The sequence below is a fragment of the Rhinatrema bivittatum genome, chromosome 7, assembly GCF_901001135.1.
Source record: "Rhinatrema bivittatum chromosome 7, aRhiBiv1.1, whole genome shotgun sequence".
In the NCBI taxonomy this organism is placed as follows: Eukaryota; Metazoa; Chordata; class Amphibia; order Gymnophiona; family Rhinatrematidae; genus Rhinatrema; species Rhinatrema bivittatum.
The window spans coordinates 304,367,866-304,393,369 of NC_042621.1; the positions used below are offsets into that span (position 1 = coordinate 304,367,866).

General features: G+C 47.9%; 1 protein-coding gene across 5 annotated transcripts in view; it reads right to left on the reverse strand.

Annotated features, from left to right (window-relative positions):
- The window catches only part of CACUL1 (CDK2 associated cullin domain 1), a 200,716-nt gene that overhangs the window by 129,557 nt on the left and 45,655 nt on the right, over positions 1 to 25,504 (reverse strand). For 4 of the 5 annotated variants that reach the window (XM_029610503.1, XM_029610500.1, XM_029610502.1 and 1 more), the window contains exon 4: positions 10,684 to 10,779. The exons of the other annotated variant lie outside the window; for it this stretch is intronic. In XM_029610503.1, the coding sequence (XP_029466363.1) occupies positions 10,684 to 10,779 (96 nt within the window). The remainder of the gene's footprint in view (positions 1 to 10,683; positions 10,780 to 25,504) is intronic. 5 annotated transcript variants of the gene reach the window in all.

Here is a 25,504-nt window from a genome sequence, read left to right on the forward strand (position 1 = left end):
GTGCCTGAACCTTCCCTGCTGCTTTTATATTCTAAACCCCATATACAAATCTGACCGTGTGTTTGTCCAACATAAATCAAGTTCCAAGCACAAACTATCGCATGCACCCCTTGATCCATATAAGAGCCATAAGTAGTCAGCAATCTGTAACTTTCTCAATGCAGGATGATCAAAGCTATTACTGTCATCACATTGGGGCATATGTCCAATTGCCACAAGCCAAATGACCCAGAGTCCCTAAAAGTTCTCTACTAAATGAAGGCAGCAAGGATGTTAAATATTCATGTAAACATCTGCCCTTTTAAGAGCAAAACTGCTATTTCATTAAACCTGTCACCATCTCCCTATAATCGCCTTAATACCCAATGAATGACAAGAAAGAGGCATTGCACACACAACTTGTTAAAGGCGGTTTTATCAGAGATTAACAACAAGTTTCCACATTTCGCATACTGTGACCGTTTAAAGGCATGTTTAACGCATCCCTGAGAATGCCCCCGATTCATAAATCTCCAAGATAAACGAGCTTGACAGAAGAACACAATATGCGCAACTGCACAAAATAACTAATATTTTTTTTATCCCCCTAGGATGGAAATTAGAACAATGAAATGGAGAAATTACTTACCTGATAATTTTGTTTTACTTAGTGTAGGCAGATGGACTCAGGACCAATGGGTATAGTGTACTCCTGATAGCAGATGGGAGACTGAGTCAGATTTCAAAGCTGACGTCAGCCTACATATACCCGTGCAGGAAGCTTAGCTCGTCAGTATTCTCCTCGAAAAGCAATTGTGGATATGTGTGCTTTAATAACTTAATTAACTTAGTTAACTTTATTAACTAGGACTGGTTCAACTGATTTCCAAATTGGAGACCGCCAGTGCACTCAACCGAATAACGCAGACACCCGGCAACTAGGGTGTCGAACTAGGAGTAATACCCACCTTACCTGTGCTGGTCTTGTTCTTGGTGTTTGTCACCCGAATTTCCCAGATTCCAAGGCAGCCGTGGGTGGGATGCTGAGTCCATCTGTCTACACTAAGGAAAACAAAATTATCAGGTAAGTAATTTCTCCATTTCCTAGCGTGTAGCCAGATTAATTCAGGACCAATGGGATGTACAAAAGCTACTCCCGAACAGGGTGGGAGGCTGCCCGTGGCCCACTTAGTACTGTTCTTGCAAAGGTTGTGTCCTCCCGGGCCTGGACATCCAGGCGGTAGAACCTGAAGAAGGTGTGTATGGAAGACCACGTCGCCACCCGACAGCATCTTGGTTTCCGCCCAGGACACTGCCTGGGCCCTTGTTGAATGGGCCTTGATTCGCAGAGGTAGAGGCTTCCCTGCCTCTACGTAGGCTGCCTTGATTACTTCTTTTATCCAGCAGGCTATGGTTGCCCGCAAGGCCGCTTCCCCGTTTCTTCCCACTGTGAAGGACGAATAGGTGGTCCGTCTTTCGCACAGATTCCGATCTTTCTAGGTATCGGACTCGGAGTCTGCCGACGTTAAGATGGCGAAGAAGGCGTGAGTCTTCCGCATCCTTATGTTCGTCTAGAGATGGCAGCGAGATGGTTTGGTTTAGATGAAATTGAGAAACCACTTTCGGTAGAAAGGAGGGGACACTGTGTAGCTGTATGGATCCCGATGTGAACCTGAAGAACGGTTCCCGATAGGATAGTGCTTGAAGCTCGGAGATGCAACAGGCTGAACATATTGCCACTAGGAATGCAGTCTTCAAGGTCAGGAGCCGTAGTGACAGACCGCGTGTTGGTCTGAAGGAAATTCCCACGAGGAAGTCTAGTACTAGATTGAGATTCCATAGAGGCACCGGCCACTTTAAGGGTGGTCTGATTTGTTTGACCCCTCTCAGGAAACGGGAAACATCTGGATGGGTTGATAGGCTGATGCCGTCCACTTTGGCTCTAAAGTAGGCCAGTGTGGCCACCTGAACCTTGAGGGAATTGAGGGACAATCCCTTCAAGCCGTCCTGCAGCAATTCCAGGATCATGGGAATTTTGACTGTCTGCGGGAGGATCTCGCGGTCCGCACACCAGGCTTCGAATACTCTCCATATTCGTATGTAAGCTAGTGATGTGGAGAACTTGCGTGCTCGAAGCAAGGTGTCAATCACTGCCATAGAGTATCCGCTTTTCTTCAGGCGAGTCCTCTCAAGGGCCAGAGCGTAAGAGAGAATCAAGTCGCGTCTTCGTAGAGGATCGGTCCTTGCCGGAGAAGGTCCCTGTGTGGAGGTAGGCACAGAGGGTTCCCCGCAAGAAGTCTTCACATGTCTGCGTACCATGGTCTTCTTGGCCAGTCCGAGGCCACTAGAAGTACTAGACCCCTGTGGTGTTCTATCTTGCAGATGATCCTGCCCAGTAGTGACCATGAGGGAAAGGCATATAGCAGGTCTTCCTGTGGCCAGGTCTGGACAAGGGCGTCGATTCCCCTGGATTGTGGTTCTCGTCTGCAGCTGAAGAACTTGGGAACTTGGGCGTTGGACTGGGTTGCCAGGAGATCCATGGCTGGGGTTCCACAGCGGTTTACTATCAACTGGAAGGTTGTGGACAACAGCGTCCATTTCCCTGGGTCTAGACTCTCTCTGCTGAGGTAGTCCGCAGATACGTTGTCTTTTCCCGCGATGTGGGCGGCTGAGATTCCTTGCAGGTTTGTTTCCGCCCAAGCCATGAGGGGGGTCTATTTCCGGGGACACCTGTTGGCTTGTTTCCTCCCTAGCCATGTAGGCAACTGTTGTGGCATTGTCCGACATGACTGACAGACTCGCTCCGGAGTCTGTGTCCGAATCATAGGCAGGCTAGTCTGACTGCTCGGGCTTCCAGTCGGTTTATGTTCCATCCTGCCTCTTTCTTGTCCTATTGTCCCTGGGCCATCAGTTCCTGGCAGTGGGCTCCCCACCCTCGCAGGCTCGCATCCGTGGGGAGCAGGATCCAGTTCGGTAGGGATAGCTTTACTCCCTTGCTCAGATGGTCTTCCTGTAGCCACCATTGAAGCTGGATCCGAACCTCTGCCGATAGCTGGAGGCGAATGGAGTAGTTCTCGGACATCTGGTTCCATCGTGACAGTAAGGAATGTTGTAGTGGGCGCATGTGGGCCCTTACCCATGGAACGACTTCTAGGGTTGATGCCATGAGACCGAGGACTTGGAGGTAGTCCCATACTCGCCCTTGGGGCGAGCATAGTTCAACAGTTTTTGCAACTAACCCATTAGTTTCCTTCTCCTTGGAGGGGGAAGGACAACCTTGTTTTGCTTGGTGTCGAACCGGACTCCCAGGTACTCTAGCAATTGGGAGGGCTGCAGGCAGCTCTTGGCTGTGTTGATGATCCACCCAAGATTGTGCAGCAAATTCTTGACTCTGGTGGTCGCCTGGTGACTTTCCTCTGGAGATTTTGCCCTGATCCGCCAATCATCCAGATAAGGATGTACGAGGATTCCTTCTTTCCTCAGAGTTGCCGCCACTACCACCTTCTCAATCCAGACGATCATTCGCCTGATTTCGCTTTAACATTAATGGCACATTTACTCACATTCGCTATAAGAATTGTTACCGAAGGATTCTAAATGTTTAAATGTTTAATTGCGCCTCGTTTTTTATGTAATGCTCGAAAGCACTATTATTTTGTTCCATGTTCTTTGTTCCATGTAATGCTACTAAGCAAGTTGAATTGTTTTACTGTAAACCGGTTTGATTTGCATCCAATGCAAGAAGATCGGTATATAAAAAACCAAAAATAAAATAAATAAAATAATAATGATTTTGGTGACGGTCCGAGGGGCGGTAGCTAGTCCAAAGGGTAGTGCCCAGAACTGGTAATGATGATCCCAATATTGCAAAGCGTAGGAAGCATTGATGGTCCGGGATGTGGAGATAGGCTTCGGATAGATCCAGTGAAGTCAGGAATTCTCCCAGCTGAACTGCCCTTATGACTAAGCGTAGGGTTTCCATGCGGAAGTGTGGTACCCTCAGGTAACGATTGACTGTCTTGAGGTCCAGGAAGGGCCGGAACGTTCCTTCCTTCTTGGGAACGATAAACAGATGGAATAGTGACCAGTATTTTGTTGATGCGTGGGCACTGGGGCTATCGCCTTTAGGCTGAGTAGCTTTATCAGTGTGGTTTCCACTGCCATCCTCTTGGAGAGGGAGTGGCACGGTGAGCTCACAAATTTGTCTGGAGGGATGCTGTGGAAGACCAGATAGTATCCTTCTCGAATGATGGTTAGGACCCACTTGTCAGACGTTATCACGACCCATCTTTGGTAGAAGAGGGTTAAGTCTGCCCCCTATGGCTTCTTCCTGTGGATGGGTCTTGTTGATTATCATTGTGGGGTGCGGCCGGAGCCTGTACCTGAGCCTGCTCCCCTCTTGTTGTGTCTGTTCCGAAAGGACTGGGCCCTGCCTGTGGGGCGAGGTGCTTAGTAGTATGTATTCTTGTATGGTCTAAAGCGCTGGGCTCCTCTGCCCTTGGTTCTTCAGAGGGGGGGGGGAGGGGGAAGAGCGCTGGCTTCTTTTCTTCCTGTCCTCTGGTAGACGAGGTACTGGAGATTCGCCCCATTTGTTGGCTAACTTCTCCAATTTGCTTCTGAACAAGAGGGATCCTTTAAATGGCATTCTCGTGAGGTTTGCTTTGGAGGTCATGTCGGCTGACCAATTTTGGAGTCATAGTTGTCTTCTGGCTGCCACTATGGAGGAGACGCCCCTGGCTGAGGTGCGCACTGGGTCTGAGGTCGCATCCGTGAGGAAGGATATCGCCAGTTCCAACGTTTTGGCGGATATGGTTGCGTCTCTGGAGAGAAGCAAGCAGGCCTGTGTCACTATGGCATAGCGATCTGCAGGGTCATAGCTGCTACATCAAAGGACTGTAAGGATGGATTCCCGACATCTGTCCTGGGCATCCTTGAGTGCCGCTCCTCCTTCGACTGAGATAGTCGTGCGCTTTGAGATTGCGCAGACCATGGTGTCCACTTTTGGGAACCGTAGGAGTTCCTTGGCCATGGGTTCCAGGGGGTATAGGGCTTCTAAGGCCCGTCCTCCTTTGAAGCTGGCCTTCGAGGCATTCCATTCCAGGTCAATCAGTTGTTGTATGGCCTGTAACACTGGGAAATAGCATGGGGCCTGGTGGAGGGACACCAAAATGGGGTTCGTCTTTGGTTCCGCTATGGTACTCGTGGCTGCAATGGCCAGCGTCTTCAGGGTCAGAGACACGAGCGCTGGTAACTGGTCTTTGGAGAAGAATCACAGCATGGTTCGGTATGGTTCCATCCCTGGGGGGGGGGGGGGGGGGGATTTCCCCTTCCTCCAGGGAATCAGTCTCATTCCCCGAGGTGTCCGTATCCCTTGAGGGGAGGCTATTGCTTAGCTGGGGCATGTCTTGGGAGGTCCGAGAGGTGCTTGGAAAGTCTTGTGCTTCTGGTGGAGCTGGGACTGTCTGAGGCTGTACCCATTGTGCCTGGACAAAGGTTTGCAGCCCTTTGAAGAATTCCACCCAGGAAAATGTCCCTGGGTCCTTATTGAATCCAGGTGGGGTTATGGTGGAGGCCCGGGGTGCCCTCCTGTGTAGGTGCGGAGTCGGAGATACAGAGGTCCGGATCCCTCTAATGGCTGTGGGGGGCCTTGCTTTGCTTAAGTTCCCCCTGAGCCTCTTCGCACTGCTGGCATAGGACAGAGGCCACTTCAGGTTGTGCAGCTCTCAGGTGGCAGGCTGGGCAGAAGGCTTGTCCCTTGGCTTTCTTGGCCGGCTGTGCCATGATTTGTGCGCATGGAGTGACTCAAAACTCGTCTGTGCGCGTTGGTACGCGTGCTGGGAGGCTTAGTTGTGCGCTCTGGTTGCGTCGACAATGTGCGTGCAGGCTACTAATTTGTGCGCCTGGCTAAGATGTTCGTGCCGCTGTGCGCACAGACCTATCTGTGTGATCGGGCCGTTTGTGTGGGCCGCTGTGCACCCGGCACTGTTGTGTGTGCCGCTGTGCGCACAAGTCGGTTGTGCGCACGGCTCAGTTGAGCGAGCAATACGGCACTCAAGGGGGGGGAAACGGCTCAGACAACCACGCAGACAAGATGGCAACCCCCCCCCCACCGGAGGATCTCCACGTGTGTGGACCCTCGCACCAGATCGGGGTCTAACCCAGACGGGACTGCTCAATCCAATTTAGCAGACGCCGGAAGGGACGATCTGGGCGGCTATTCGAGCCTCGGAGACCAGAGACCTAAGAGAGGTTTCTACCTTACCTGGTCTCAGCGTTTCCCTGGTTTCGTGCCGGGCGGTCTCTGGCTGCGGGGGGAGAGGAAATTACCTTCACTGCCGCGCTTGATTCTAGACCCGCTGCCTCTCACCCGCCCTGGGGGCTAGGTCCACGCCGGGAGCCGGCTACCGGACCGAGGCTTGCCTCTGACAGATCTCGGGAATTCTCGACTGGGGGAGGGACCCTTAGGTATCACCGCAGGAGAGCGGGGCTCGTCTTCTAGAGGTAAGATTCCTTTCTTCTTTGGTTTTAAATTTCTAACACTATTGTAGTGTGTGTAGTGTCTATCTGCTTAGGAGACAGAGAAATACTGAAGCGCTAAGCTTCCTGCACGGGTATATGTAGGCTGTCAGCTTTGAAATCTGACTCAGTCTCCCATCTGCTATCAGGAGTACACTATACCCATTGGTCCTGAGTCCATCTGCTACACGCTAGGAAGAGACACGTTTTTATCAGTAAATTTCAGTTACCAATTATTCCTCTTATAGACCATAAGCTCTAAAAATAAATATGAGGATGATGAAATTGCACAGTAAACCTAAGATTAGAATAAAGTACATTAAAGCACTCTGTAAATTGTAGCACTCTCTCAGACATCTGACCAAATCAAAGATATCGTCTACAAATCTTTTCCATAACAATATTCCAAGAAGGAGATTTCATATACATCTGCTGGCACTGAAATCCACATACAAACACGTGATTGATGGCGCCAGATAGACCCTACTGCAGTGCCCTCTACTTGTTGATATAATTGTTCTTCAAACAAGGAAGTGTTTTGTAATGGCTATGAAGGCCAATTATTCCAAAAATGTTATGTTCTAGGGATCTATTTGTGTAATTTACCTTTGTTATATTATTTGCACATATCATGACAGGCATGACCCAAGTCAGGTTTGGAAGAGCCACAAACCCTGGACGAGTCAGAGGAAGAGTGCACAGAGACAGTGCATGCATAGGATGAAACAAGATCACCTGGGAATTTCCTACAAACCCAGCAGCAGCAGCAGCAGCATAATGTTTGCTTTGTTTCTGCGCATACCAGGACAGGCTTGATGTTAGTCTTTGAAATTTACTGCCAGAACTCAATCCTAATGCTCACCCTTGTGGCAAAAGGGAGTCATTAACAAAACACAGTCCTGGGATTTGATCCGGGAAATCTTGGTCTCTAGGGGAGAAATCTCAGCCCTGGGCCACCTATGGGAGCTCAAAAGCCTGAGAAGTGAGAAACAACCTCCCAAGAACCTCCAGACATGGGCACAGAAAAGACCACATTTGGGCTTATTCAATTAAGCCAAAATATGGTGAAAGGAAGCAAATACCTATCCTAGCATAATTGAGGGTTTGCCTATCTAAGGAGAGGCATCAAAGCTTAGAAAAGCCTCCTAGTTGAGAGCTAAGGCTAAGGCCGCTGAAGGAATTCACATCCATGCTGCAGTTTCTCATCGTTGGCGCGGGACCCCCGAGCAAAGGACAGGACACGAGGGGAGTATTCCCGTTTTATGCTGTTTTCATGAAGGTTCTCCTTTTAATCGGTTTCATTTAGCATTTGGAGACATTCAAGATAATGTTTGTGCCATTGTAATTAATGTCCCAAGTTAAGGATCTTGGGAAATTAATTCGGGCCAGACAACTCCAGCTGCCTCACGGGGGGGCACAGTGCAAGAAAACGTAGAGCCCTGGAATTTGCAGGGTGACCCGATTACAGGCAGCGGATCAGTCCATTGGCACCAGAGACAAGAGGGACTATTCTTATGTCTTTCGGACTGGCGTTTCCTGGATATCCGATTGAAACCCCTGCTAGGTTATACCTGAAATTCTTTAGATGTTTTCCAGGTTTGGAAGTAAGCCACACCGCATTCTTCCTCTGACTGGGCCATACGGACTGCACACACAGAACATAAGAACCTGCCATACTGGGTCAGACCGAGGGTCCATCAAGCCCAGCATCCTGTTTCCAACAGTGGCCAATCCAGGCCATAAGAACCTGGCAACTACCCAAAAACTAAGTCTATGCCATGTAACCGTTGCTAATGGCAGTGGCTATTCTCTAAGTGAACTTAATAGCAGGTAATGGACTTCTCCTCCAAGAACTTATCCAATCCTTTTTTAAACCCAGCTACACTAACTGCACTAACCACATCCTCTGGCAACAAATTCCAGAGCTTAATTGTGCATTGAGTGAAAAAGAACTTTCTCCGATTAGTTTTAAATGTGCCCCATGCTAACTTCATGGAGTGCCCCCTAGTCTTTCTACTATCCAAAAGAGTAAATAACCGATTCACATCTACCCATTCTAGACCTCTCATGATTTTAAACACCTCTATCATATCCCCCCTCAGTCGTCTCTTCTCCAAGCTGAACAGCCCTAACCTCTTCAGCCTTTCCTCATAGGGGAGCTGTTCCATTCCCCTTATCATTTTGGTGGCCCTTCTCTGTACCTTCTCCATCGCAATTATATCTTTTTTGAGATGTGGCAACCAGAATTGTACACAGTATTCAAGGTGCGGTCTCACCATGGAGCGATACAGAGGCATTATGACATTTTCCGTTTTATTCACCATTCCCTTTCTAATAATTCCCAACATTCTGTTTGCTCCATTCTGTTTGCTCCATTCTGTTTGCTCCATATTAGGAGCTACCACCCAAGAAAGAGATCTAGGCGTCATAGTAGATAATACATTGAAATCGTCAGCTCAGTGTGCTGCAGCAGTCAAAAAAGCAAATAAAATGTTAGGAATTATTAGGAAGGGAATGGTTAATAAAACGGAAAATGTCATAATGCCTCTATATCGCTCCATGGTGAGACCACACCTTGAATACTGTGTACAATTCTGGTCGCCGTATCTCAAAAAAGATATAGTTGCAATGGAGAAGGTACAGAGAAGGGCAACCAAAATGATAAAGGGGATGGAACAGCTCCCCTATGAGGAAAGGCTGAAGAGGTTAGGGCTGTTCAGCTTGGAGAAGAGACGGCTGAGGGGGGATATCATAGAGGTCTTTAAGATCATGAGAGGTCTTGAACGAGTAGATGTGACTCGGTTATTTACACTTTCGAATAATAGAAGGACTAGGGGGCATTCCATGAAGTTAGCAAGTAGCACATTTAAGACTAATCGGAGAAAATTCTTTTTCACTCAACGCACAATAAATCTCTGGAATTTGTTGCCAGAGGATGTGGTTAGTGCAGTTAGTGTAGCTGGGTTCAAAAAAGGTTTGGATAAGTTCTTGGAAGAGAAGTCCATTAACTGCTATTAATCAAGTTTACTTAGGGAATAGTCACTGCTATTAATTGCATCAGTAGCATGGGATCTTCTAGGTGTTTGGGTAATTGCCAGGTTCTTGTGGCCTGGTTTGGCCTCTGTTGGAAACAGGATGCTGGGCTTGATGGACCCTTGGTCTGACCCAGCATGGCAATTTCTTATGTTCTTATGTTCTTATGTTCTTTTTTGACTGTCGCAGCACACTGAACCGATGATTTCAATGTGTTATCCACTATGACACCTAGATCTTTTTCCTGGGTGGTAGCTCCTAATATGGAACCTAACATTGTGTAACTATAGCATGGGTTATTTTTCCCTATATGCATCACCTTGCACTTATCCACATTAAATTTCATCTGCCATTTGGATGCCCAATTTTCCAGTCTCACAAGGTCTTCCTGTAATTTATCACAATCTGCTTGTGATTTAACTACTCTGAACAATTTTGTGTCATCTGCAAATTTGATTATCTCACTCGTCGTATTTCTTTCCAGATCATTTATAAATATATTGAACAGTAAGGGTCCCAATACAGATCCCTGAGGCACTCCACTGTCCACTCCCTTCCACTGAGAAAATTGCCCATTTAATCCTACTCTCTGTTTCCTGTCTTTTAGCCAGTTTGCAATCCACGAAAGGACATCGCCACCTATCCCATGACTTTTTACTTTTCCTAGAAGCCTCTCATGAGGAAGCCACAGCATGAATCAAGATCAGAGGGGAAACTTCTTACAAAACACGGCAGCTCCCAGGGCTTGAACAATGCCAAAATCACCAACTCCGCTGCCCCGTTTTCTATTCTTTGCAGGGAGTGTTCTTTTCACCTAAGACCACACCAAAAAAGCAGGGACCCTCTGCATGGGGGGGGGGGGGGGGGGGAGAACAGCACCGTTTGGTCACACTGTGCAGCCTGCCAAGGGATACTTGTCTAGCAGCTTCAAAGGATCCCTGCCTTGCTATTTTTTAAAAGCTTAATAGATGCCGTGATCATGGCCGATCTCTCCTGGATCCCATCGGGGAGAAACTTAGGGGGCAGGCAGACTTTCATAGGGCACAAGCTGGAGGTTAGCCCACCCCCCCTCCCCACTGGCAGCAAATGAAGGTAAACGGTGAGAGCGTAAGCGAGCGTATGAAAGTGCACCAGGCAGCAGAGCCTGCAGCTTACCATGTATATGAAGAGAGGCACAATGCTCTGCAGCGCTCCCATGTACTGTCCCAGAGCTACGTTAAACCTTTCGATATAAAGGTCGGGAGGGCTGACCTGAAAGAGAAGACAGTCACACCTTTAGCAAGCTGAGAAATGCAGTGAGTGGGGGTGAGAGAGAGAACTGGAAACTCTTGTAACAAGGCAGCAAATTCAAACAGTCAAAAGACTAAGCCAAGCCTCTTCAGCAGCTCACTTTACAGAGGACCGCATGCACCTGCTGGAAGCCACTGTGTAATTTTATGTCAGATGAAAAGTGCGAGGGGTCCACATTCACCCATGGAGACCAAACGCCACATTCAGGAACTGCCAAACTAGGAATTGCAAGGATCTCTGCTTCAGGACACGTTTGCTTAGGCTTGTCTAGGGTGTCTAGTGTTGCGATGGATCTGCAAATGTAAGATGCTTGGTGCTGTGGTTTGTATTTCGATACCGTGCACTATTTTATGAAGGGGTTATTAATCTCCGCTTAGCGCAGTTTCACCTGCTACAAGTGGAATAGAAGTACTTCAAATAAATGCCAGCAGCAAGGCCACGATGCACCCCATCATCCCCCTCCAGTTTCTAAGCATCGTGTTTAGAGAGGCGCTGAGCCTGACTGATGGGGAGACCCTCCGCTCATCATTCTGCCAATTGATCTAGAAGTGAATAAGACGACAGGAGGGAAATGCTTTGCGGTTCTTTTTTGTGCCGTTGCTCAGTTTTTGGTTTTCTTTGTTGGAACTAAAAGCCGACAGAATCATCTTTCAGAGAAGATGAGCAAACAGTGCATCAGGACCAACGGAATTTCCGTAGCTTGCGATATTTAATGAACGAATAGAGAGAGGTTATTGAGAGCAGGCGATTCCCTTTAGGTATAAGAGCGCCACAGGTTGGGCAGGAGACCTGCTGTCAAGCCCAGCGATCTGCCTGGCTGGCAGATAAAGTCCAAACCGGCCCATCCAGTTGCCCAGATGAGATTCATCCACTTTGGGTAGATGCAAATATGAATTCCCTTCAGTAACCCCACAAACTCCTCCTTGCCTTTCACCAGAGTCACTACCACTGTCCTCTACCTCGGCACCAGCACAACCAAAACCTGCTGGAAGTGCTACTGGTAAGCCAGACAAATCCTTATATACAACAGCCAGGGCCCCCTTCCACATTTCATCCCCACCAGCATGAAAATCAGTGAGGCTTTTCCACAAAACATCCTGCTTCCCCGTGGCCACCGAAGCAGGACTCTCCATGCAAGTCACCCCAGCCTTCCTGGAGGCCCAATGCAGCTCTGCCACTGCTGCTCCACGCAGGCTAATCCACTGCTTCCTTACCATACTGGGTAGATGAGCATGCAAGATCCCATACTTAATCAGCACTCCAGCCATGTCCTACCACTAAGCTTTGCAACGATGCCAAGAGCTAGGAAAAACAGCAGGTCTGTTGCCCAAACATCCCGCCCACCTCAGGTCTTTGTGGACTGACTGGATAACACCCAGTAGGACATGGCTACCACCAACCTGAAAAATTCAGCTAGCAATTCCGACGCCCCTCTGGCTACGATATTCCCACTGCATCCTAGCCAATGCTGTCAACCCCGCACCGCAGTGCCAGGCTGCCCCCCCCTGTACAAGGCTCTCCCTCTCCTCACACCACGCTGCGGGGTTTAACCTTGGAGTCATCGAGCAGCGCACACACACCGGCAGAGAGGGAGAGAAAAGAAACGCAATGATTGCGTAAGAGTAGGAGCTCCCTTAGCACAAACTGTTTTTTTAGCTAAGATAAAGGCACTGTTGTTAATAAGACGGTGAGGGGCAGATGTGTGATCTACTTTTACTGGAACAAACTCCAACTGTGACTGTTTAGTAAACATCCCCAAGTCACCAGTACATGCCCACCCTATTAATTACGTCAGCCCTGCTACATGAAAATTAAGCAGTGGGAATAGCATTATTTGCCTCTTTTTGAGGCCTTGGCAAAGCTGGAGCGATCTTAACGCCAAGGCATGCTGGGCTTGCAGAAACAGGACAAAAGAATCCCTATGGCCTACGACTGCAAAGAAAATACAAGAAAAATAGCGCAGATGTAAACTAAGGAAGAAGAGATTCCTTACTGTCTGAATGCAGAGTGAGCAGAAAAGCCAGCGAGAGCCTATCCTGCGGGGAAATCCCCCCGAGTGCAGACGTATCAGAGGCACAATCGACAGGAAACAGAAGAGCAGTGGGCAAGACTATAAGGGCAACTAACCTTTTCATAAGGAAAATAAACGACAGGATGACCTGATGTACTTAAGGGGTTTTCCCATTTTGTGCCTAAAGGGAAAATGCTTAGTACATAAACCCCTAGGAAAAGTAACCTCAGGCTGGCTTCGGGCGATTGGCAGCACTGGGGTGAAGTAGAGCAGAGTCTGCAACACGAATGGGTGCATTTGACAAAGCATTGCTGCTGTCCTATGTACAAAATGCAAGCTTTGCAGCATCTGCAGGGAAGAGCCCTTATGGCAAGAGGCTGGGCCTAGGGCAGCGCAGGGCTTACAGCTTGGCTTGGGTGAACAGATCAGGAGCAGCTGGACCCGGTGAGGCCCAGGCCCAGGATATTTCCCAGCCGCATCAGTTTTCTCTCTTCCTTCCCTGCTCTGCTGATTCGTTTCAGTGCTTAACCGACAGCCGGGATTCATCCTCCTGGTCTCACTACTGCCCTTCCTCACAGCACTGACCTCCCACCACCAACACCGGTAGCTTCCTCCGCCTCACCCTGGGGCAGGACTCCCCCCTCGTCCCTGAAATTCTCTCTTTCTAGGGGAAAAGAACAGCAACTGGTGTTCCCTTATTATTCGGCAGATAAACACGTGTTCACCGCCCCCATAATGCTCCCTTCACCTATACACCCTCCATGCTTTTGATTTGCCTCCCGCAGGCGTTCCATCCCATAGGGTAGTACAATAGGAAAGGTGAATCTATATATATACACACACACACACACATATATACAAACATATATACATACACACACACTTTCCCTGTATGCGATTCCCCGTTTTTTTATATTTCAACAAAAGGGCACCTGCTTTACATTCTTTTCATTATAGGATGCATTGATTCTTAATGCAGATATCTTGTGGACTCTGCCTTCCTTAGAGGAGAGATGGATGGAGATCAGTGAAGCAGCTGGGGCACTATGGTAAACAACTGTAGCACCTGCCCCAGAGGGACAGCAACGCTGTGCAGAAAGTGTGTGTGTGTGTGTGTGGGGGGGGGGGGGGGGGGGGGGTTACTGCATCCGTTTTACCCTGTGGTGAATTTTGTACCCCCAGTGAGATTTAAGCATCCCCTAGCTGAGAGCCTTATTTACTGTCCTCCTTTCCAGTCTCTTCAGCTTGTCCTGATCCCTCTCTGCAGCTCCACCCCAGCCCTAGCACACTACAGACTGCAGGGAGTCTGAGGAGCTCCTTAAAGAAAAGGATCCAGCTGGATGAGGGGAGCAGGGAGTCCTAAGGGAGAAAGTCCACAGAAGCTCAAAGAGGAAAGGAAAAAAAACTGAAGATCTGCACTACCCAAAAGGGCCCAGGGTGGAAGGGTACCTGCGCCAAACAGCCTACCTTTCAGGCCGATACGGTACAGTGCCAAAGTCAAACCGACGGAGCGCACTGTTAGCCGACATTTGGACGCGCTAGCTTTACCCCTTATTCAGTAAGGGGTAACAGCGCGTCCAACCCCCCCCCGAACCTAATAGCACCCGCAACATGCAAATGCATGTTGCGGGTGCTATTAGTTATTCCCACACGATACAGAAAGTAAAATGTGCAGCCAAGCCGCACATTTTACTTTCAGAAATTAGCGCCGACCCAAAGGTCGGCGCTAATTTCTCTGGGCACCGGGAAAGTGCACAGAAAAGCAGTAAAAACTGCTTTTCTGTGCACCCTCCGACTTAATATCATGGAGATATTAAGTCAGAGGTCCCGAAAGTTTAAGTAAAAAAAAAAAAAAAAAAATTTGAAATAGGCCCGCGGGCCGAAAATCAGACGCTCAATTTTGCCGGCGTCCGGTTTCCGAGCCCATGGCCGTCAGAGGGCTCGAGAACAGATGCCGGCAAAATTGAGCGTCGGCTGTCAAACCCGCTGACAGCCGCTGCTCCGGTCCAAAAGGAGGCGCTAGGGACGCGCTAGTGTCCCTAGTGCCTAATTTAAATACATTTTTTTTTACTGTATCGCGCGCACAGGAGAGTGTCCTGTGCGCGTGCTGTATCGGCCCGTTTGTGGGCAGGAGTGTGTGAAAGGGGCTGAGATCTGTATTCCTGGAGCCCTAAGCTCCTTGAAAAGAGTGATTATTTTTTCCCCTTCCTGTGCGTGGTCCATGACCCTCCCTGTGTACCCTGGGACCAGCGCCACATTATTTTAAAATGTTATATTCTGCCAAAGTCAAACCAAATTGTTCTAGGCAGATTAAAGCTAAAAACATAACAATGGTTTTCCAGACACGACAATACCAACATTGACACTCAGCAGACACAAAACATTTCTATGGCTAAACGCTGAATGCTCAGTAAAACAATTATCCATCTGCTTGAACAAAATAAAGTTTTTACTGAGAGTGCCAAGGTACTCAAAGTATTGTAGGAGAGTTTTCCAATTGCTCCAAACTTCTAGCCCAGTAATGACTTGCTGGAGAGTGAGTGCAAAGCATCTGACATTCTCTGTTGACATTCAGAACAAATTTAATTAGCAATTCAAATACTGGGACAATTATTAATAAATCAAAGATAGCACAGAAAGTGAGTCTGCTGTATATTTGCACAGAGGGAAAAACAAACATTTATTTCCAGTCCGGCTCTGGTTTTTTTCACTTTTGATTTCTGGTGTATTCTAGGGTGGTGGCAGCTGATATTTTGCTCTAGGTCAGGAGAAGCTAACGCCGGTCCTCCAAAGTGGTCTGGTTTTCGGGATATCCCTAATGAATATGCATGAGATATATTTGCACACAGTGGAGGCAGTGCATGCAAATCTCCAACTGGAGAAATTACTTACCTGATAATTTTTGTTTTCCTTAGTGTAGACAGATGGACTCAGGACCAATGGGTATAGTGTGCTCCTGCTAGCAGTTGGAGACTGAGTCAGATTTCAATCTGACATCAGCCCTAGTACATATACCCCTGCAGGAAGCTCTGCTCTTCAGTATTCTCCTCAAAAAGCAATTGTGGATATATGCATGAATGAATAACTTGATAACTTGGTTAACTTGATTAATTTGAACTGGTTGAATTGGTTATAGCTGGAGACCACCAGTGCCCCAACCGAGAAACGTCGCTACCCAGTAGGATGGGTGTCATAGCTGGAGGAAAGCTTGGCTTACCCGTGAATCACTCGCTCCCGGGGATGTCCCCGGAGAATTCCATGAGTAACGGCAGCCGTGGGTGGGATGCTGAGGCCATCTGTCTACACTAAGGAAAATGAAATTATCAGGTAAGTAATTTCTCCATTTCCTAGCGTGTAGCAGATGGACTCAGGACCAAAGGGATGTATAAAAAGCTACTCCCGAGCCGGGTGCGAGGCTGCCCATGGCCCACTTAGTACTGCCCTTGCAAATGCTGTGTCCTCCCGAGCCTGTGGATGGAGAACCATGTCGCCGCCCTGCAGATCTCGGCAGGTGACAGCATCTTGGTTTCCGCCCAGGACACTGCCTGAGCTATAGTGGAATAGGCCTTGACTTGTAAAGGCGGTGGCTTGCCTGCTTCCACGTAGGCCACCTTGATGACTTCTTTGATCCAGCGGGCTATAGTTGCTCACGAGGCCGCTTCCCCTTGCTTCTTCCTGCTGTGAATGACGAATAGGTGGTCCGTCTTTCGTACGGATTCCGACCTTTCCAGATATCAGACTAGGAGTCTGCCGACGTTGAGGTGGTGTAGACTGCGAGACTCTTCCGAATTCTTATGCTCATCTGGCGATGGTAGCGAGATGGAAGTGAGAAACCACTTTGGGGAGGAAGGACGGGACCGTGCGTAACTGGATGGTTCCCGGGGTGAGTCTGAGGAACGGCTCCCGGCAGGACAGTGCTTGTAGCTCAGAGATAGATCGGGCCGAACAGACTGCCACCAGGAAGGCTGTCTTCAATGTTAATACTCAGAGAGAAAGGCCGCGAAGAGGTCTGAAGGAGGCTCCTGCTAAGAAATATAGGACCAGGCTGAGGTTCCATAGAGGCACCGCCCACTTTAGGGGTGGTTGGATCTGCTTGACTCCTTTCAGAAAGCAGGAGACATCCGAGTGAGAGGTTAGGCTGCCGCTCTCACTCTTGGTTCCGTAGCATGACAATGTGGCCACTTGTACCATGATGGAGTTGAGATACAATCCCTTCTGTAGTCCGTTCTGCAGGAATTCAAAAATCGCAGGAATTTTGACTCAGCGTGGAATGATGTTGTGGTCCTCACACCAAGCTTCGAATACTCTCCAAATCCTTATGTATGTTAGGGATGTGGAAAACTTGCATGCTTGGAGCAGGGTGTCAATTACTGCCCCCCAGGTATCCGTTCTTCCTCAGGCGAGTCCTCTCAACGGCCAGGCCGTAAGAAAGAATCGAGCTGGATCTTCGTGGAGGATCAGCCCTTGTTGGAGCAGATCCCTGTGGGGTGGTAGCGGGAGGGGGGCTCCCTGTCAGCAGCCTTCGCATGTCTGCGTACCACGGTCTTCTTGGCCGGGGCCACTAGAAGTACTGGTCCCTTGTAGTGTTCTATCTTGTGGATTATTGCGCCCAATAGGGGCCACGGTGGGAGGGCGTATAATAAGAGTTTCCTGTGGCCAGGTCTGTACAAGGGCATCGATTCCCTGGGACTGAGGTTCCCGCCTGTGGCTGAAGAAGCGGGCACTTGGGTGTTGGACCGGTTTGCCAGGAGGTCCATGGTTGGTGTTCCCCAACGGTTTACTATCAATTGGAATGCTGTGGTCGACAGCCTCCATTCTCCTGGGTCTAGACTTTCTCTGCTGAGGTAATCCGCAGCGACGTTGTCTTTCCCTGCGATGTGGACGGCCGAGATCTCTTGAAGGTTCACTTCCGCCCATGACATTAGGGGGTCTATTTACAGAGACACCTGTTGGCTTCTGGCTCCTCCCTGATGGTTGATGTAGGCCACTGTTGTGGCGTTGTCCGACATTGCTCTGACTGATTTGTCTCGGAGTCTGTGACTGAACCGTAGGTAGGCTAGTCTGACTGCCCGGGCTTCTAGGCGATTGATGTTCCATCCAGACTCTTCTTTGTTCCATTGCCCCTGGGCGGTTAGCTCCTGGCAGTGTGCTCCCCATCCTTGTAGGCTGGCGTCCGTGGTGAGCAGGATCCAGGTTGGTGAGAATAGTCTCACTCCCTGGCTCAGATGGCCTTCTTGTAGCCACCATCATAGTTGAATCCGAACTTTGACCGGGAGCTGAAGACATACGGTGTAGTTCTGGGACAGCGGATTCCATCGTGAAAGTAGTGAGCGATGTAGGGGGTCTCATGTGAGCTCTTGCCCATGGCACTACTTCCAGTGTGGATGCCATGAGGCCAAGGACTTGGAGATAGTCCCATGCCGTGGGACGAAGCTCGCTCAACAGTGTTCGCAACTGGGTCATCAGTTTTGATCTCCTTGTCGGTGTCAGGATGACCTTGTCTTGTTTGGTGTCGAACCAGACTCCCAAGTATTCTAGAGATTGGGAGGGCTGCAGGCAGCTTTTGTTTGTGTTGAACACCCACCCGAGGCTCTCCAGTAGAGTTTTGACTCTGTTGGTTGCCTGGTGACTTTCCTCTGGGGATTTCGCCCTGATCAGTCAATCGTCTAGATAAGGGTGTACGAGGATTCCCTTCCTTCCTCAGTGTTGCTGCAACTACCACCATGATCTTGGTGAACGTCCGGGGTGCTATGGCTAACCTGAATGGTAGTGCCCGGAACTGGTAGTGACAGTCCAGGATCGTGACGCGTAGAAAACGCTGATGCTCTTGATGGATCAGAATGTGTAGGTAGGCTTCCGACAGATCCAGGGATGTAAGGAACTCTCCCGTTTGTATCGCCTTTATTACCAAGCGTAGGGTTTCCATGCGGGAGCGAGGAATCTTCAGGTGTTGGTTGACAGACTTGAGGTCCAGTCTGGGCCGGAACGTTCCTTCTTTCTTGGGAACAATAAAATAGATGGAATAATGTCCAGTATTTATTTGTTGTGTGGGCACCGGTGTTATAGCTTCTAAGGCTAGCAATCTGGTCAGTGTAGCTTCCACTGTCATCCTCTTGGAAGGGTTGTGGCAGGGGGATTCCACAAACTTGTCCGGAGGGAGGTGGTGGAAATCCAAGTAATATCCCTCTCGAATGATGGCTAGGACCCACTTGTCCGAAGTTCTCTCGACCCATCTTTGGTAGAATAGGGCAAGTCTGCCCCCTCTGGCTTCTTCCTTTGGACGGGTCGGCTGATTTTCATTGTGGGGTACAGCTGGGGCCTGGGCCCGAGCCAGCTCCCCTTTTGTTGTGCTTGTTCCGAAAGGACTTGCTCCTGCCTGCGGGGCGAGCCATTTGATATGTGCTTCTGTATGGGTTGAAGCGCTGTGATCCTCTGCCCCTGGAAGTTCGGGGGAAGGGTCGCTGGTTTCTCTTATTCCTGTCCTCCGGTAGCCGTGGCAGTGGGGATTCGCCCCATTTGTTGGCTAGTTTCTCTAGTTTGCTTCCAAACAGGAGGATTCCCTTGAAGGGCATCCTTGTGAGTCTTGTTTTGGAAGATGCGTTGGCCGACCAGCTTCCGAGACAGAGTTGTCTTCTGGCTGCCACGGCTGATGACACTCCTCTAGCTGTGGTGCGCACCAGATCAGAAGTGGCATCCGTGAGGAATGATACTGCTGGTTCCAGGGCTTCCCCAGGAGGTTTGTTCCTGGTCTGTGATATGCAGGCATGTGTCACCACGGCACAACAGGCCACAATCTGTAGAGACATAGTGGAGACGTCAAAAGACTGTTTGAGGATGGATTCTAGATGTCTGTCTTGAGCATCCTTGAGTGCTGCCCCTCCCTCAACTGCGATAGTAGTGCATTTTGAGACCGCGCAGACCATGGCATCCACTTTCGGACATGCCAGGAGGTCTTTGGCAGCTGGGTCCAGAGGGTACATGGCTGCCAGGGCACGCCCCCCCCTTTGAATTTAGTCTCCGGGGCATCCCATTCCAGGTCAATTATCTGCTGGACGGCTTGTAATAGTGGGAAACGACAGGAGGTCTGACGAGTTCCTCTAGTAGGGGATTCATCTTAGGTTCTCCCGAGGCACTTGTGCCCGGGATAGCGAGCTCTTTCAAGCTGTGTGTGACCAGGTCTGGAAGCTAGTCCTTGGTGAAGAAGCGCTCCATGGTTCGGTGGGGCTCTGTCCCCAGGGGGAGTTCCCCTTCCTCCAGGGGTTCTGATTCCTCATCTGAGTTGTCCGTGTCCCCAAAGGTAGGGCTTCTGGGCGGTGGAATCACTTCCCTGGGCATAGAGGATCCTGGGATGTTGAGGTCCTCTGGTGGAGGTTGTGGCCATATTATTGGAGGCCCAGGTTGCATGTGGACGAAGGTATGCAGGCCGTTGAAGAATTCCACCCAGGAGATAAGAGGCTGGGTCTAAATGAAGAGGCGCAGTGTCCCTGGGGAGCCCCGTTTGAGGGAGGGTCCCCCTGGGAGACGGTAGGTCAGACGTACTGTTCGAGAAGCTGGAACCTGGTACCGGCTGGGGAGGGCCATGGGCTGGATCCCCCAGGGCCTCCTCGCACTGTATACACAGGGCCGTGACCTCCTCATGCTGTACAGCTCTAATGTGGCATGCTGGGCAAAGGCCCTGAGCCTTGAGCTTCTTTTCCGGTGTGCGTAAAATACATGGCCCGGGTGGCTTAGTTATGCGCTCCGGTGCGAACTTGTGCGCGTAGGATTGGTACGAGCTCAGGGAGATGTGCGCGCTGTTGTGCACACAGATCGAAGTTATGCGCCCGGCCAAGTAATCACATGGCTATTTGCGTCGCTTGTGAGCACGGTACTTGGGCGCACAAGATATTTGTGTGCACAGCTTGCCTCTGTGCGCACGGATCGGGGCGACGGACAGGACGGTGAACAGATCAAGATGGTGACGGCGACCATGCGGACAAAATGGCGACCACCTCGGGTCAGACCAAGGGTCCATCAAGCCCAGCATCCTGTCTCCAACAGTGGCCAATACAGGCTACAAGTACTTGGCGAGTACCCAAAAACTAAGTAGTTCCCACGCTACTGATGCCAGTAACAGCAGAGGCCATTCCCTAAGACAACTTGATTAATAGCAGTTAATGGACTTCTCTTCCAAAAACTTATCCAAACCTTTTTTAACCCAGCTACACTAACTGCACTAACCACATCCTCTGGCAACAAATTCCAGAGCTTAACTGTGCATTGAGTGAAAATTTTTTTCTGAGGTTTGTTTTAAATGTGCTACTTGCTAACTTCGAGTTCCCCCTAGTCCTATTATCCAAAAGAATATAAAACCAATTCACATTTACCCATTCTAGACCTCACATGATTAAACAGAGCTCAATCATATCCACCCCTCTTCTCCAAGCTGAACAGCCCTAACCTCTTTAGCCTTTCCTCATAGGAGAGCTGTTGAGATGCGGTGACCAGAATTGTACACAGTATTCAAGGTGCGGTCTCACCATGGAGAGATACAGAGGCATTATGACATTTTCCGTTTTATTCACCATTCCCTTCCTAACAATTTCTAACATTGTTTGCTTTTTTGACTGCTGCAGCACACTGAGCTGACGATTTTAAAGTATTATCCACTATGATGCCTAGATCTTTTTCCTGGGTGGTAGTTCCTAATATGGAACCTAACATTGTGTAACTATAGCATAGGATATTTTTCCCTATATGCAACACCTTGAACTTGTCCACATTAACTTTCATCTGCCATTTCAATCTTCCAGTCTCGCAGTCCTCCTGTAATGTATCACAATCCTCTTGTGGTTTAACTAGTCCGAATAATTTTGTATCATCTGCAACCTTGATTACCTCACTCGTATTTCTTTCCAGATCATTTATAAATATATTTAAAAGCACCGGTCCAATTACAGATCCCTGAGGCACGCCACTGTTTACCTTTTTCCACTGAGTGACTAATCTTACTCTGTTTCCTGTCTTTTAACCAGTTTCCAATCCACAAAAGGACATTGCCAACTATCCCATGACATTTTACTTTTCCTAGAAGCCTCTCATGAGGAACTTTGTCAAATGCCTTCTGAAAATCTAAATACACTACATCCACCGGTTCACCTTTATCCACATTTATTAACCCCTTCAAAAAAATGTAGATTTGTGAGGCAAGACTTGCCTTGAGTAAATCCATGTTGACTGTGTTCCATTAAACCATGCCTTTCTATATGCTCTACAATTTTGATCTTGAGAATAGTTTCCACTATTTTTCCCAGCACTGAAGTCAGGCTCACTGATCTATAATTTCCCAGATCAACCCTGCAACCCTTTTTAAATATTGAGGTTATATTGGCCATCCTCCAGTCTTCAGGTACAATGAATGATTTTAATGATAGGTTACAAATGTTAACTAATAGATCTGAAATTTCATTTTTTAGTTCTTCAGTACCCTAGGATGCATACCATCCAGTCCAGGTGATTTGCTACTCTTTAGTTTGTCAATCTGGCCTACTACATCTTCCAGGTTCACAGTCATTTGGTTCAGTTCGTCTGACTCATCACCCTTGAAAACCATTTCTGGAACAAGTATCTCTCCAACATCCTCATTAGTAAACAGAGAAGCAAAGAATTAATTTAGTCTTTCTGCAATGGCCTTATCTTCCCTAAAAACCCCTTTAACCCCTCGATCATCTAACCATCCAACCGACTCTCTCGCAGGTTTCCTGCTTTGGATATATTTTTAAAAGTTTTTATTATGAGTTTTTGCCTCTACAGCAAACGTCATTTCAAATTCTCTCTTTGCCTATCTTATCAATGCTTTACACTTAACTTGACAATGCTTATACTTTTTCCTATTTTCTTCAGATGGATCCTTCGACCAATCTTTGAAGAATTTTTTTTTTTTGTTAAAATAGCCTCTTCACCTCACCTTTTAACTATGCTTTAATCATTTTGCCTTCCTTCCATCTTTCTTAATGTTTGGAATCCATCTGGACTGCACTTCTAAGATGGTATTTTTAAACAAGGACTACAAACCAATGTGTCAACGCAAGTAGTTCATAAGCGAGTGATAGTTTTCCTTTGGTGCATTAACCTTAAGCTACTATCTCCCCTGATATAATCTTAACAAATAAAGAACCAAAAAGGTGTATATATTGAAGTTATATGATGACCTTCATATATGGCATCATCGTATATGTGCTACGAAAAAGCACAAGATTTTAACTCTGCCGTGGTATATAATCATAGGCCATCTTTTTAATTTTTTGAAAAATGTCCGTGCAGTCAAAGTGCTCAAATAAAATGTATTTCATGAGGATTATTCTAGTATTATATTTAGCCAATCAGTAATTTCAAAGTACTTGTCCTGGTATCAAAAGTTGAATGGTGAATGAAAAATAGTACTTAACTGGCAAAACATAGTTAAATCCACAAGCAAAGGAGAGTTTACTCCAGTAAGGGAAGGATACGCCAAACTCATGACTCTTAGAAGACTAAGACCTCTACTTACAACTAATAACTTCCATTCAGTGTTACAAGCTCTAATTTTCGCTAGCACTGATTACTGTAATGCCCTCCTACTTGGTTTATAATACACCACGATTAGACCACTCCAAATACTGCAGAACACGGCCGCCAGAATTCTGACGGGAAAAAGTAAGAGAGACCACATCACTGAAACCCTAATGGAATTATACTGGTTACCCATCGAGCAAAGAATACAATATAAAACCCTATGTACCATACATAAATACATAATGAAAAAGCTGAATGGCTGAATGCAGCCCTCCGCGTACACATCCCTCACCGAAATCTGAGATCAGCAAATAAAGCTTTACTGACCATCCCCTCAATTAAAACAGCAAGACTAACCCAAGTAAGGGAAAGAGCACTTTCCTTAGCAAGACCTATGCTATGGAACACCATGCCTGTCGAGATCCGCTTACAAAGAGACATCAAAACCTTCAGAAAAAATTTAAAAACTTGGTTATTTAAACAAGCGTACAACAAAGAGAAAGGAGAGTAGAACACAAGGAAAATGGGAGAAGATCTGCAGAACACCCACGCACACTACCCCAATCTATACGGGTATGTATTTTTATATATTTTCGCTCACCACCAAAGAATATGAAACTATAAGTTCTCTATTTTAAATCTATCAGTGATAAGTATGGACATGATGTATCACATCCACCAAAGAGTAGTTATAGCAAACTATGTTACCGTAAATTGTTGGCACCTGTTTAGTGGATAGAACTCATTTTTTCCAACATTAATATTTGTGCCTTATTGTAAATCGTTGCGAGGGTACCTAATTTAACGATGGTATAGAAACGTTTTTAAATAAATAAATGTAGAAAAACTGGTGCCCGACACGGTCCGTGTTTCGGGAAACCTTCTTCATGGGGCAGGATGATGTCACAGTGTCTCTCAATTCTGCCCCATGAAGAAGGTTTCCCGAAACACGGACCGTGTCGGGCACCAGTTTTTCTATATGGAGTAAACTCTCCTTTGCTTGTGGATTTAACTATGTTTTGCCAGTTAAGTACTATTTTTCATTCACCATTCAACTTTTGATACCAGGACAAGTACTTTGAAATTACTGATTGGCTAAATATAATACTAGAATAATCCTCATGAAATACATTTTATTTGAACACTTTGACTGCACGGACATTTTTCAAAAAATTAAAAAGATGGCCTATGATTATACACTACGGCAGAGTTAAAATCTTGTGCTTTTTCATAGCACATATACGATGATGCCATAAATGAAGGTCATCATATAACTTCAATATACACACCTACTTGGTTCTTTATTTGTTAAGAATATATCAGGGGAGATAGTTTAAAAATAATGCACCAAAGGAAAACTATGTCCATGCAGCTGCATCTTTCAGTTTTTTCTATTTTCCTCATGTTATCAAAATTTCCCTTTTGAAAGTTTAGGGGTAGATTTTCAAAGGGTTATGCGTGTAACCCTTTAAAGACCCTCCTGCAATCGCCGAGCCTATTTTGCATAGGCTCGGCGGCGCACGCAAGACCGGGACGCGCGTGTCCCGGGGAGGTCCCGAGTCCTCCGGCACAGCGGTCGTGCTGGGAGACGGTGCGCTGGCAGCCGGCGGGCTGGCGTAACTTAGAGAACAAAGGTGGGGGAGGGGGATAGGTGGGCGGGAGCGAAAGGAAAGTTCCCTCCGAGGTCGATTTCGGAGCGGCCTCGAAGGGAACAGGGAAAGCCATCGGGCCAGCCCTAGGGCTCGGAGCGCGCAAGGTGCACAAGTGAGCTCCCCCTTGCGTGCGCCGACCCCGGATTTTAACACGTGCGTGCAGCAGCACGCGCGTGTTATAAAATTGGGTGTACATCTGTGCGCGCCACCCCGCGCGTGCGCCTTTAAAAATCTGCCCCAGAGCGTTAGAGCTGTAGATTTACATAGTCCCTCTTCCAGTCTTGTTATGCTAAGTGGCCCCATCACTGTTACCTCTTTCACCAAATCCTGGTTAGATCTAAAACAGCTCTCACTTAACTGTTCCTGAACCCACTGCTCCATGAAGTAGTTGTTTATTCCGCCACACCCCCTCCAAGCTGATCCTCCCTGTGATATCATTTGTACCCTGATATAGCACTGTCCCATTGGTTGTCCTCCTTCCACCAAGTCT